The sequence below is a fragment of the Anoplophora glabripennis genome, unplaced genomic scaffold, assembly GCF_000390285.2.
Source record: "Anoplophora glabripennis isolate ALB-LARVAE unplaced genomic scaffold, Agla_2.0 scaffold145, whole genome shotgun sequence".
In the NCBI taxonomy this organism is placed as follows: Eukaryota; Metazoa; Arthropoda; class Insecta; order Coleoptera; family Cerambycidae; genus Anoplophora; species Anoplophora glabripennis.
In genome coordinates, this window is record NW_019416303.1 from 683839 (window position 1) to 698040 (window position 14202).

The following is a 14202-nucleotide window of genomic DNA, read 5'->3' on the forward strand; positions in this document are numbered from 1 at the left end:
TAACAGGTGAAAAGGATTTAAAATGCTTCCATGCTGGCCACATGTTTTCGAAATAATGCTGATAAAAAAAGATGTGACAGTCGTAACAGTAGTTAATTTTTATTAGGGTACACGACGTAAAGTTATCATTAAAAACATGTTGCTAGGAATATTTATGGCTGTTAGTATTCAAATTTTAAAGACTACTCGCATATCATTTCCAGAAGATGTATTTCAGAAAGCGTCAATTGCATATTCAGGTTCATTACAGGAAGCGTAATTTTAAATTGTACCTCGGGTAGACAGTTCTTATTCATAAAACATAAATTGGATTTACTTAAGTCAATTAAATTTCAAAGTGTTATATATTTCAGAAAAAAGAAACAAGTCAAATTAAGTTTTTAAACCTGTACCATATTTAATTTTATCTACAGCGTGACAAAAGTGACAGTTTTGTATAATTTCCAGGTAAAATTGCCTTTCACGGAGCATGTGCGATGAATGTTTTCATTATACGATTTTACTTAAAAAATCTATTAGTAAGAACATCAGTGTTTTATTCAGTAGATACTAATTTTTAGCAATGTATACGTCTACTTTGCAATTTTCACAATTTTCGATAAGAATTTTAGGCAACTCATAACTTCTCGATGTAGTTATAGTCCAGTCGGCAGAGGCCGAAAAGTTACTGTTAGTGACATTTCCTTGATAACTCGGAAATAACTACACAGGCCTACTATAAATGATGAGTACAATAACAGGCTAATTTGCTGACAAAGTATTTTATCAGGAAAAAAAAGTGATTAACAATTTAATCGTGAAAAAAATTTTTTTTAGTAGTTTTCTTTAAATAACTCAGCGGGATGACTTTGTACGAAAAAATGCTTAGGACATGATTTTGTTCGTAATAAAAATAGCTACAGAATGGCGGCGGTCCAATTACGAAATTTGCAATAACAAAGCCGTGAGATTTGAGAAAACGGTATAAAACGTCATTTTTTAAAAGTTGCTGTAAAAATGTCAATTATAAACAGAAAGTGATAAAACTTTCGAAAACTATAGTTCAATATATATACAATAATGACGCTACAGCCGAAAATCAGGAGAGCAAAACTTTTTGTTCTATAAGGTTTTATACATCCATCGGCATCTGAAACTCGAAACTTTGCCAAATTTGTTTGAAGTTTTGCTTACACTTGAAATTTGGTACATACATAGTGTAAATATGCAGGAACCAAAAGCAATTTGCAAAATTCAAGTATCTTCATTTTTGCAGTTTTGGTAAGGTTTTATACGTCACCCTAGTTTTATACGTCACGTCACCGTTTTTTTTTAATTTCTGGACGTATATTTAGGTATATTTATAAAATATTCCATTATGGTAGATTAGCCAGCACAATTACCTACAATTTAAGGGTTATCAAGGTTTGACACAGGCCGAACCTCTACCAACTGGACTATTACTAGACACTATGCCAGCAGTGCCAATGTCAATATCACAGATTCTTCCCTTTTCTGTTCAAAATTTGACATTGCAATTGATTTTTCTACGTAAAATTATACTAACATTGATGACTTCCAGTCACCATGCCTCTTCAACTTTATATAAAATATTCTTCAAGCATGGCAGATGACATAGCAGATGCAGATGGCCATCTAAAACTATGACCCATATACTTCTGTGCATTGGACAGTCCAAGGTGTCTAGCAATTCCAGTTGGTATTAATATCAGCTAAGCAGAACACTTTCCGTTACGGAAGCTAACATACAGCCGACCATGTGTTGTTGCTGGTGCCCTAAGCCTAAAGGGTATCCATTTGTGCCAAATGCCCCGTAACGTAACACCGAACATGTTACGTTACAGCTAGTGGAGACGGAAAATTACTGCATGGTACGTGTAACAAATTTGACACGCGTAACTAATCCGGGACTAACCATCATATCAGTTGTCGGTTTTCAGTCGTCGCATCAAAGGGATGCAACAATACTTTCTGCCACATGTTGAGACGGGGTACCCTTTTGGGCCGTAACGTTGATTATTGCACATGTGATTTTGTCTTATTTTTTGTTTCGTCAGTCTTTTGTATATGGTCTGGGACCAGTCTTTTTCCGCAGTGACTAAAAAGAGTGTGTTTTTCTGTGTTTGTGCCATGGAGCGGAGTAAAGAAAAGATTTCCGGAGATTTCCGTTTCTTATTCTTCAAAATTATATAACGAATAAAAATATATGACGCTGCTGCTAACTGCAATTGCAGTGACAAATCCATTATTGTAGCCTGGTTCATACTGCGAGTTTATCTTCCAGTGTTGTCTCGTAGAGATGTTTTAAAATCTTATGAGCTTTGACCTTCATATGCGCAGAAACATAATTCCGACCGTCGTCTAAATTATTCTACGTCCTAAAAACATTACACCTATTATTCACAGTCTCTCTCGAGCTCTAGCGTAAACAAGCCTTTGATCCGATTACAAATATCATAATAAAATGCCCTATTCTTTATTATTTTAATTTAAACAATAAAAATATATAACGAACGTTCGCCAGTTGACTTTATTGATGCCCGAACGCCTTAGTTCATTTCTAGTTGTAATGAGGCACGTGGTCTAATTCTGAGTCAATGTTTTCACAACGTGCTTATTAGAAGAATTATGGGGATATGCCACGCCTTTCGCGCATTTCGCGGCTCATGAGATATTAAAAGATCTCTAACCTTATTTTGTTACGTTGCAAAATGAATGATACGACCAAAACCACACATACTTTCGCAACGAACCGTGTCACCTTTTGCAACAGGCCGTAACATGTTCGTTGTTACGTTACGGAGCATTGCCACAAGTGGATACCCGCCTTAAGACTTGGTGGCCTAGTGACGTTTTTAAAAATATATTTTTGATATCAAAGAATATTATATGACTTTATTTTTTTCCTTTAAAATAAAGTGCAGGGGCTAATAAAAAAAATATACATATTTTTAAGAAAGAAATTTAATTTAGTATAAAGGGCAAATATTGCTTGGGAAAAAGCGATTCACATTAATCTAACTTTTGACATTGTCGTTCCAAAATGTACTTTTTTCTGAAGTTTTGTGTTTTATATTAAGGTCCCAAAATTCATGATAATCCAGTTTTACTTTCACCATGAAATGTCACCATATGTATTACTGGCTATTTGTTTACAAATTTGTGTAACACTTTTGACACTTTTGACAGTGTTCTAGAGACTGATGTTCTAGGAATTAGTGGATAATCTCTCGGATATAAGTAGACGTTGCAAAAAAAACGTCTCGGGTTTATATTTCTTTTCATTTGGGTCCGCCCTGTTGAGTTATTAGCTCTTTAATTTTAAATTTAAAAGTAAATTTTTCGTTTGAAGCCATTAACAGCTATTTTTAGACTCCGGGAGCAAAGTACCCTCCCTCCAAAAAAATTGTGTATACCTACTTTTCTATTACTGTCGCTGCTTATTTCTAGACTGGTATTTTTTCAAATAAACCATTTTCGAGATATAAAAATATTTTACTAGTTCCGATATACAGGGTGATTAATAAGTAATTGTACAAATTATATAGGGTGAAGTCCTACACAAATTCGGGAAATTGTCCACCATTTCTTGGATACCCTGTATAAGCGGTAAACTTAACAAATTGTTTAAATTCCGATGTCTTTTTCCGCTATTAGTAAAGCTTTCACAATGGAATACTGTGACCGAAGAATCAATAAACCCATATTCCGTAAGATTCTCCAATTCATATTGTTTTTGTTATTTCCAAGGTAATAAAGCTGACGTTGGTGTGAGATTTCTGCAACACTATAGTCACTCTTGAACATTTCTAATTCCATATTTTTATTTAATTCAAATTTTTAAGAACAACAATGGCAATTTCAACTATTGTACAGCAGCTTATTTACAATATCGGTTCTTTAGTACCCGTTACCACAGCCCACTAATGATTACCTACTTGAAATGTTTCATAATGGTATGGGTAGTCATTCGAATAGTATTAGCCGTCAAAGTGATATATACAAAAATTGATATGGTTCTTCATGAAAAGTCATTCTTTGCGTAACAAAGAATGACTTTTTACACTTATGCACTATTATGGTTTCATACAATACGGTTGATAACTGTCGGATACTTAATATTAATGATAACACAGGCCAACAAGGAAAAAATTCCAGAGATCAGACACTACGTTTCCGAAAACATTAGGCGCGCTGAATCCGAATCTGGCCTCAGAATTGATCCATCACCCTAGGTTTCCGAGATATTCTAACCTAAAAGTGCAAAAAACACGTATTTTTGCTATTTTCAAGGTTATGTAACTTGGCGAAAAAATTTTTTTTCTCAAAACTGAAAATATCATTGGAAACTACTATCTTTCCCCTTCAAAACGCATTTTTTTATTTGTAAAAAGCTTTATTTTTCGCGGAGATATCGTCGATTAAAGATGATCAGTATAGCTACCTTATTAAACCATGGCTCGACCTATAACACAATTAATGGGTATTATGGGTTATTGGGTAATAGGGCTTGAAGTTAACCTTCCTGACGATTAGGGCTCACAGCGCTTAGTGTTGTGGGGTTATAGGGCTTGGGATTAACCTTCCAGACATATAGGGCTTGGGGTTAACCTTCCTGACGATTAGGGCTCGCAGCGCTTAGTGTTATTGGGTTATAGGGCTTGAAGTTAACCTTCCTGACGATGAGGGCTCTCGCTCCGCTTAGTGTTGTGGGGTTATAGGGCTTGGGGTTAACGTTCCTAACAATTAGGGCTAGCAGCGCTCAGTGTTATGGGGTTAGCCATGATGTAATAATATAGCCATACTGGTCATCTTAAATTGACGATATCTCCGCGAAAAATAGAGCTTTTTCCAAATAAAAAAATGCGTTTTGAAGGGGAAAGATAGTCGTTTCCAATGATGTTTTCAGTTTTGAGAAAAAAATTTTTTTCGCCAAGTTACATAACCTTGAATATAGCAAAAGTACGTGTTTTTTGCACTTTTAGGTTAGAATATCTCGGAAACCTAGGGTGATGGATCAATTCTGAGGCCAGATTCGGATTCAGCGCGCCAAATGCCTTCTGAAGCGTAGTGTCTGATCTCTGGAATTTTTTTTTTTGAAATTTTGTCGGCCTGTGTAATTATTAACTACCTAATAACCAAATGAGGTTTTTTAAACATGGACGTATCTCTGGAACAGGTATAGTGCAAAATTCTTTCTATTATCTTTATATTTTTATTGTCAGAAAGTAATGGTCGTCACTAGAGTCCTCTCGAATAGTCGGAAATATGGGTTACACTTTATTGTAGCGGAGAGTATTAAAGTTTTTATTGCTAATATACATACATCCATTTGTTTGTGATGTAAATGTCATTCACATGGCCTCATGACCTTATTAGTTAGTTTTTCAATTACTAGAAGTGTTCAAGATCAAACCATAGGTATACCAATCATTTTCCTGCAAGTACTGACAACAATCCACGTAACATTTAATTTTATTGCTAATTGTCGAACAAGGCTTATATCGTAGGAACTACGTGTATTTCTTCACCTATGTCCAAGAAAATGGTAAAGTCGCGCCGTGCCTACTCTTCTTCCTCCAATTACAAATATGGCAAGTAAAAATCATCCATATTACACAAGCGATTCATCTGTTAGTTTTGCAACTCTTCCACACACGCACCTAAATCTACAATCACGCATCTTCTGGCTAGTAGTTTTCATTTGACCGTTAAATTGCCAATATGCTAGTAAGTAACTTTGTTTTGTTGTCGATATATCTAACCAAGCAGAGACGAAAGTAATATTAACAGTACTTTCTTTTATTTAACGTTAATTTATTTTTTTTCTCAACAACTGGTTTCGTAACTCGGTGGCAAGCTTTCAGTTTTGCAGCTGGTTATTTTTTTGCTTTAACTGATACAACCGTAAAATTCATGGCCATGCTATTAAGATTAAAAAATTTATATAAGGAAATTACTTTTGTAAGGTATATACATGTTTTATTTAAAAAAATATGGAATAGCCATAACTCTCTTATTCTTTATGTTTAAACTACGAAATTCACTTTACAATTTGTACATTAACTGATACAAAAAATCAAAGCGTAAAATTCAAATTCCAAATTTTTTACATTTCAAGTAAATATAGTGGGTGTTTGTAAATTACCAAGCAAAATTGAATCATAAAGATATTAAGTTAATTAAAATACTTGAATAATTTTTGTAACAGTTCACATTAATCTCATTATATTGTTAACATTTTTGATATTGTCGTTTACAAATTCGATTTTTTTTTAAAATTTGTTTCTATTAATTAATTCCATTTACAAGGACGCCACTTGAAGAAGTAATCACCAAAACGCAGATGGCAGAAATGTTACGGCTATTGTGTGGCTATTTTTTCGTGTAGTCTTTGTCAAATGTGATGTAGAATAACAAGAATTTTTTTGAAAAATTACATTATTTAATTATTTTAGTACGTCAGGCATGTGTTTTTCAATTAATCTTTAAATGAATCATTTTCAGTTTTTATTTTAGGTATTTATTAATTTCTTGTTTACTAAATTACTGGCATAATTTTGGAGAGTAGTTGTTTTCCACTATTTTTTTTTTTGTGTTTAGGAAAACGTTTTGAAATTATTTAGACTACTTTAATACTAATTAATTATCTAATTTTGTTATTCACGGGCTGTCATGGGTTAAATAATAAAATAATAAATCAAAATTATATATGTATCACAAATTTTGGAAATAAATAGTGTATTGCTTGGTTAAAATTTAAGCAGAGAGTTCAAGTAATCTAGAGGGCAATTCAAACTCATTGTCAATATACACATAGAAAACAATGCCTTGAAAATTCTCACAAGTGTTCCTAAAATCGTTGCGAGAACAAATGTTTGGGTAAAAATGTCACAATTGTAAAAATAAACACAATGTAAATTTCGAATTTTTACATAATTTCCTTCTGTTACGATTTTAGGAACACAAAATGTTTTTTCGTGTACAGCTGCTTGAAGATCAATTTTAAAAATGGTTTTTCTGAAATACCTTTTCACAATTTTGAGACAAAAGTTTGATTTTTTAATAAGGTGCCTACAAAATAGTGGGTTCCACGCAGCCGAGTCTGAGTACATATGATTCTAGATAGCCAAAACGTGTGCAAAATTTGGTAATGACTTTTCAAGTGACTTGAGAGAAACCAGTGTTAACAGGTCATCTTCAAGCAGCTGTACATACATATATCCGGAAATGCCAAAGTCTTCTTTGTGTTGAAGTTCATAGTTGTCAATTAATTAACAAATTTTTTAAATTGTAATTTTAGTAGACCATAATATAGCCAGTGCGCGCTAGATTTGAGTGAAAAAATTAAACAATTATTTGAACGGGTAGCCGTCCTACTGACAATCCACCAAAAAGGAGACTGTTTACGACGCTTATACAGTTGCGTAAGACAAAAAGGTTGTTAATTTACATCCAATGAATAAAAATCAACTAAGTGGGAGAAGGAACAAGTATTTGTTTTAGAAGAAACATTTTTTTGGTGGTACCGACGCGTCAGGCGAAATTCAAGACCACCTTAGCACAGTACCTTACTATATCAGCTCTATCGCTGATTGATCGGTACCGCCACATATTTCCTTTTACTTTTAAGAAACAATAAATAAAAATTCTTGCCAGCTGTTGGCAACAATTGATTGATGAATGAACAACGTTTGGTTAAGTTTTACATGGTGCATCATAAAATCGACCCAGGACTTTATTAAAATTCTTAATTTTGATCGAAATTATGTTAAGACGTCTACGAGGAGTTCAGGTTTAAATGATAGTAATGATTATCACGTTTTAATTGTTTTGATTTTTAATCAAATTACATATTATTTTTAAATATCACAGATTGGTATTTCTGTATTATCTCATTCTCAATAGATCTATTGATATATTTTTAGATTATAGGTATTTATTCGAAATAAGTCTCAGATTAAGTAAATACTTAGCGATCACCCTTTGTTTTGTTTCTAAGAAGCTGTAGTTTATCTGATACACGTATCAAAAATCTAGTCGAATCACACTGTTTTCAAATGTACATAGTTATGAATGAAGAATCTACTATGCAGGTATGAATGGAAAAAGTTTCTCTCATTCCTGCAAATAACGGTAACGGGTAACTCATCAACTGTTTATGCAATATTGTCGTTTCTCTGTCGCTGTTTTTTTCGTGAAAAGCAATGCTTTATTTAAATAAAAAACATGTCACTGAAAGTATTGTCCATCGCTAGCCAGTATTTTGACCCAAAAAACTTGGTCGCAAAGCTTGAAAATGGTCAGTTTAATTGTTGTATTAACAAATAAAATGTTTAAATGGCTGTAAAAAGTTTATTTTTATAGCTAGTACAATTTTGTATGCGTTAATAGTTACGCTTTCTCATAACAAACACATATTTTTTTGAAAAATAAAAAAAGATTAATTTTAACCAAAGCTATTTCAAATTTAGTGCAAATATTACATTTTCCGTCTCCGCGCGCACCAATTTTACCATATCTCTGGTTATATCGGACGGATTGAGACGCACGACATCTCATTTTAAAATTTGAACTTTATTTTACAAATTAGGTAAGTTCCATTTATTAATTTATTTATTTAACAAGGAATAGCAGCTTAGAAAGTGAAATGTCAACCAAAATGATGAAAAGCCAAAAAAGTTACGGGATATTGTTCCTCCCATCCTAACAACCATTTCATGCATTATAGTTATTAGTTTTTCTTCATCGAAACCAGTGAAGAGACGATCGAAAGCTCAGAGGGCAAGAGCGCGACGTGTTATAAACTTTTATTATTAAGAAGTCACAAAGACTAAATAATAAAAAAACATTAACTATTGATTTAATTACTGATATTTATAAGATTTACATAAGTAATAACAACAATTGTTTAAAGATTTTAATTAATTTATTTCTTTTTTAATAATGGGCTCATTATAGACATTTTTGCAGGTGCTTTGCCTTTGGCAATAGCAAAATGAGCAACATTTAATTTCTGCAGCCACACAAACACATGATCTTCTTTAGAGCATACTTTGCATGTACAATTAGTGATCAGTTCGTCTGGTGGAGGAAGCAATATTTGTATTTTTTTTCTCCATCATCTATCCATTCGAACATGTGAGGGTCTAACTTTACAGCGTGGCTATTTAAACAGTTTACCTGATTGTAAACTATATATATACACCTTAACGCACTTGTAGGAGGCAGCTCTTCTATTAAAGTGGATTTTAAAAGGCGATAAGACCATACTTGTAGGTCATCAAACTTCTTACAGGTTGTACCTTTCTTTACGACTTTAACTAAATATTCTTCTGTCATTTTAATATTTGCTTCGATAGTGGTTTCTGAATAATCTATAAAATGAAACATCACATTTTTAATTAAACTAGCGGTTATATGATTAATTTTATTAATGCCTTTACAATGAAATTTATAATGAACTACTTTTTACCTTCTCCAAAATTGATCAAATAGTTTGTACGATCTCCTCCAAAAACCGAATGGTATTTGTAATTCTTGTTTAATAAATAGATTAACATCAAAAACATATAAACATATAGTGCACTTGCACTCTGAGAATGCGATCGAGCGCGCGTACAACGCTCTCGACGTACGCGCGTCTCTTCCCGGGTTTTGATAAAGAAAAACTAATAACTATAAGGCATGAAATGATTGTTAGGATGCGAGGCACAATATCCAGTAACCTTTTTGGCCTTTCATCCAAGTTGAATAATGAAAAAGGCCTTATAAACAAATAAAACCAGTATTTTCATTGAAGTTTCACAACTTTCTAAGCTGCCATTAATTATTAAATTAATTAATTAATTAATGGAACTTACCGATCTTGTAAAATATAGTTCAAGCTTTACAATGAGATGTCGTGCGTCTCGATCCGTCCCATAGAACCAGAGGTATGGTAAAATCGGTTATTGCACTAAATTTGCAATAACTTTGGTTAAAGTTAACCTTTTTTTAATTTTCAAAAAAGTATAATATGTTTGTTATGAGAAAACGGAACTTTTAATGCATACAAAATTGTACTAGCTATAAAAATAAACTTTTTATAGCCATTTAAACTGGCCACTTTCAGGCTTTGCAACCAAGTTTTTTGGATTTAGGGTCGAAATACTTACGAATAAGTTGTTTGCAGTCATGGTACTCTGATTGGCCACGGAACCCTATCTGGCTCCTAAACTATAAAAATGGACGTGCTGCTCAAGCAGGCCATCGATCGGAGGTGATAATCGAAATCTCGTGAATATTGCGGGTGGGGTAGAACTCCCATTTAAGCGTTTCCAATAAGGTTTTCACCGGTTTTGCAACATGTGGCCGAGTGTTATCATGCTGCAAAATCACTTTATGGTGTCTCCTCTCGTATAACGACCATTTTTCCTTCAAGGCTCGGCTCAAACGCATCAATTTTAGTCGATAGCGATCTTCCACGATGGTTTCATCAGGTTTGAGCAGCTCATAATAAACTGAGCCTAGCTGATCCCGCCAGATGCAGAACAGAAGGTTGGATCCATGGATATTCGGCATTGCTGATAATGTTGACGCATGGTCGAGCTTGCCCCACGATTTTCTTTGTCTGCCCTGAAGCAGCTGTTCACACATCCAAAGACGCCGTTCGACGTCTCTCGGCTTCAACTCGTACACCACCCAATGTCCTTGTTTTTGAATCATTCTTAATGCTTTCAAACGTTCCGTGTTGTGTATCAACTCCTAATGAGTGCAACTTCAAATAGCGTCTAACATGAGTCTTCATGAAATAATGCCTTCAATCAAACTGTTTCGGTGCGCCAGAGCGTTATTTATCTTCGACATTAAAATCATTATTTTTTAAGCTTCAAAACCAACCTCTATATATTATTTGCGACAAGAATTCTGTGTGCTTCAGTTGCACATTTCTTTTGAATAAAGTAGTGTAGTGAAATTCCCCGTAAATACACGAAATTCGACATGTTTAACAGTATGAAAAAAAAATAGTTTACACGTAGGCGAAATAACATACACTGAATTTTAAGCTTGCTTATCGTACTTCTTTATAGCTGTATTACCATCTGTTGGAAAACAGCGAGAAATTATTCAAATAAAAAGTATAATCTTAAAATTCCTAAGTACGGTTCTGCTCGATATTAATTTCAGCAAAAAACAAAGTTAACGCGTATCGCTCTAAAACAAGAGAAACGCAAATAACGACAGCTGTATTGTATAATAAGTTGCTAATTCACCTCATACAGGTATCTAGTTCATTTTGAAACAATTATTGACTATATCATAAATTGACTGTTAAATAAAGCGATTTCAATATAAGTTTCCCTTACCCGAAACGTTCTGTGGTATTTGCTGTTTCCTTTTTGCTTTATTTAGTTGTGTGCATACTCTGACCTCGATATAGTTTTATTGATTTTTTTTCCGTGGACGTTAAAAAAGTGTGCACAGGGTTGGGCAAATGTCCTTAATCGGTGAACTTTACGCAGAAAAACAATCGAAAATATTCAAATCACCCAAGCTTACTTTCTAGAACTTACTAAAGAATACGAGTATCTGAATAATAATATGGCATCAATTGAAGATGTTATTAAAGGAACTTGCATTTTCTCATTCCCCTTTAAAAAAAGTTAATATCGTGTTAATAATTATTTGAAAGATTCAGGCATTCAATAAAATAGTGACGATGCCATTGAAAAATGCAAATCATCAGTCTTAAGAAGTATAAATAATTTTAATATGACTTTTCACCGTATAGCCGAATGGACAATATACTATTCTGTCGCTGATTTATCGGTTTGTTTTCATTATATAGATATTTCGAAAAAAAATGTTGCATTTTTAAAAATGTATTGTATCCATTTTGTTTGGAATTGTTAAAACATTACTATAGCAATTTTTCGCAAATTGTGACTTTTATTTCAACATTTCGGTTTCGAAAAATGATAATCAGTTTTATCTTTGATTACTCTTTTCATGCAGAAAAATGTCTCAAAGCCGAAACTTTAAAATAAAAATATGAGTAGACGCAGTAGAATTGTTTGCAGAAAAGTTGCTACAGTAGTCTGTTTCTGCAGCATGAGGAATGATTTGAAACTATCAGAGATATTTAACCAACTGTTTCGTGACCTTTGACTAGCTGAAAGTACGTGAGAAGTGCCCAAGTATATCTGATAGTTTAGAAGCAGTTTGAGACTGCTACAGGGACAAACCTAATATTTGTACGGATTTCAAATTCTTAATAAAAAGTTAATGTAGACTTCTGAAAATGTACCTTTTAACTTTCTCGGTTTTTCTGCCTCCCACTATGCAAAATAATATTTAATAACAAACTTTATTTAAACAATAAAATTCTTTTGCAGATGTCGATGAGTTCCGCTGGCACAGCCAACAGACATTTTCGAAGATCTCCCAGTTCCATACTGTCCTCGGACTCGGACATACGATTCACCAGGAAAAAACTAACCTCACAATACAGATGCGGCTGTTGCATCATCGCCACCTTTCTTCTTCTGCTGCTGCTGGCGGCTTTCGCCGTGTACATAGGATGTAAGTAATAAAAAAATGTACCGACTAGGTCTTTACAAATTCATAATTTATATAATAGTAGTATGCCACCCCTTTCTACACACAAATCGCTGACTTCGAAGCCAATATTCTGTCGGAAAAGAAACATAGTACCAGGGATTGATCCGAGGCACTGCCAGCAAAGAAACGATAATATATGATGATGGGCAACTTGCATATATTTTTTAAAACGTCTAGAAATAATATATTACGAATATATAACATCCTATATAATCAGTTAGTGAAAATATTAAAAGTGTCTTAGAGATTGTTAATTAACAATTAATTGTTAAAGTTTGGCGCACAAAATAAATGTTTTAAACAGGTGTTGGTTACCGCGCTAATTCGTAACGTCTATTAGTGATGGATAAGAGACCGGACAGGATTGGCATAGTAAGTAAGAAGAGTCTAGAAATAGTCAAATACGCTATGCTTCGAGGCTCTCCGTATGTACGTTTCTTTAGGCTAATCGACACACAGCCAAAAACAAGTAGTGTCCTCGGTCGCACTAAATGACGTCACAATGCGTTCTTGGTCACTTGTTAAAGTTTAAATTTGTTCATTCAACATCTACGATTAATTTGTAGCAGTAAAGAAATTAATTTTTTTACCACTATTGTTGTCAGTTATAGTTAGAATACAAATATATTCAGTTCCAGAAGAAATTAAATTTTCATGCAAGTTGCTTTTTAACGAGTTTATAATGTACCAAATAACAGAAGTAATAAATATCTCACTATTCGCATGAAAAGTTTACGTAACCTATTTAATTTAATTAGTGTCAAAATTATAACCTCACATTTAACTCGTCAAAAGAAATAATCTTTCCTTACAATTTTTTTCGAAAAGTCACATATTTGTCTGCTATTTTGTTACAATTAAAATAACTCTAATGAGCTGCTTATGCATTAAACAGTACCTGAAAACTAAATGTTAATGTGTTATGGAATAATTCACTATTTTGAAACCTTTTGCTAGTCTACATAAATACTATACAGGGTCGGAAAGTCCCCATGGTACATGGACCGTTACGTGAAAGCGATACAGTTAGTCATAGAAATCCGTGCGATAGAGAAGGATGGCTATAATGAAGGCGTCTCATAGTCACCGCCCGTTTCGCCCTTCCACAAATAAGATCCACTTCCACTTGTAATTCAGAGACCGGTGGTCATCTTTGTTTTCGTCGTTTGGCTTTTCTTTAATAGATGTCACTACTTATTCCGACTCAGTTTTCCGATATGTTAATATAATCCGTTAACAGAGGGCAAAGTATACTTAAATAAGAACTAAATGAACTTAAATGCAGCTGAGCACTATACTCCATTTGAACTTCTCAATAAGGGAAACAAGGTCACTAGATTTACAAAGAGAGGTATCTACTAACTACTGTAAAAAGTTTTCTTTGTTACGCGTTGTGCTGCCCTCTGTTAACGGATTGTATTAACATATCGGAATAATACACCGAAGTCGCAATTGTATAAGTAGTGACATCTATTAAAGAAAAGGCAAACGACGAAAACAAAGATGACCACCGGTCGCTGAATTACAAGTGGAAGTGGATCTTATTTGTGGAAGGGCGAAACGGGCGGTGACTATGAGACGCCTTCATTATAGCCATCC

At 33.6% G+C, this 14202-nt stretch overlaps 1 protein-coding gene across 2 annotated transcripts in view; it reads left to right on the forward strand.

Annotated features, from left to right (window-relative positions):
- LOC108904294 (atrial natriuretic peptide-converting enzyme) overlaps positions 1 to 14202 on the forward strand; it is a 90368-nt gene that overhangs the window by 41991 nt on the left and 34175 nt on the right. For both annotated transcript variants that reach the window (XM_023454003.1, XM_018706789.2), the window contains exon 3: positions 12378 to 12564. In XM_023454003.1, the coding sequence (XP_023309771.1) occupies positions 12378 to 12564 (187 nt within the window). The remainder of the gene's footprint in view (positions 1 to 12377; positions 12565 to 14202) is intronic.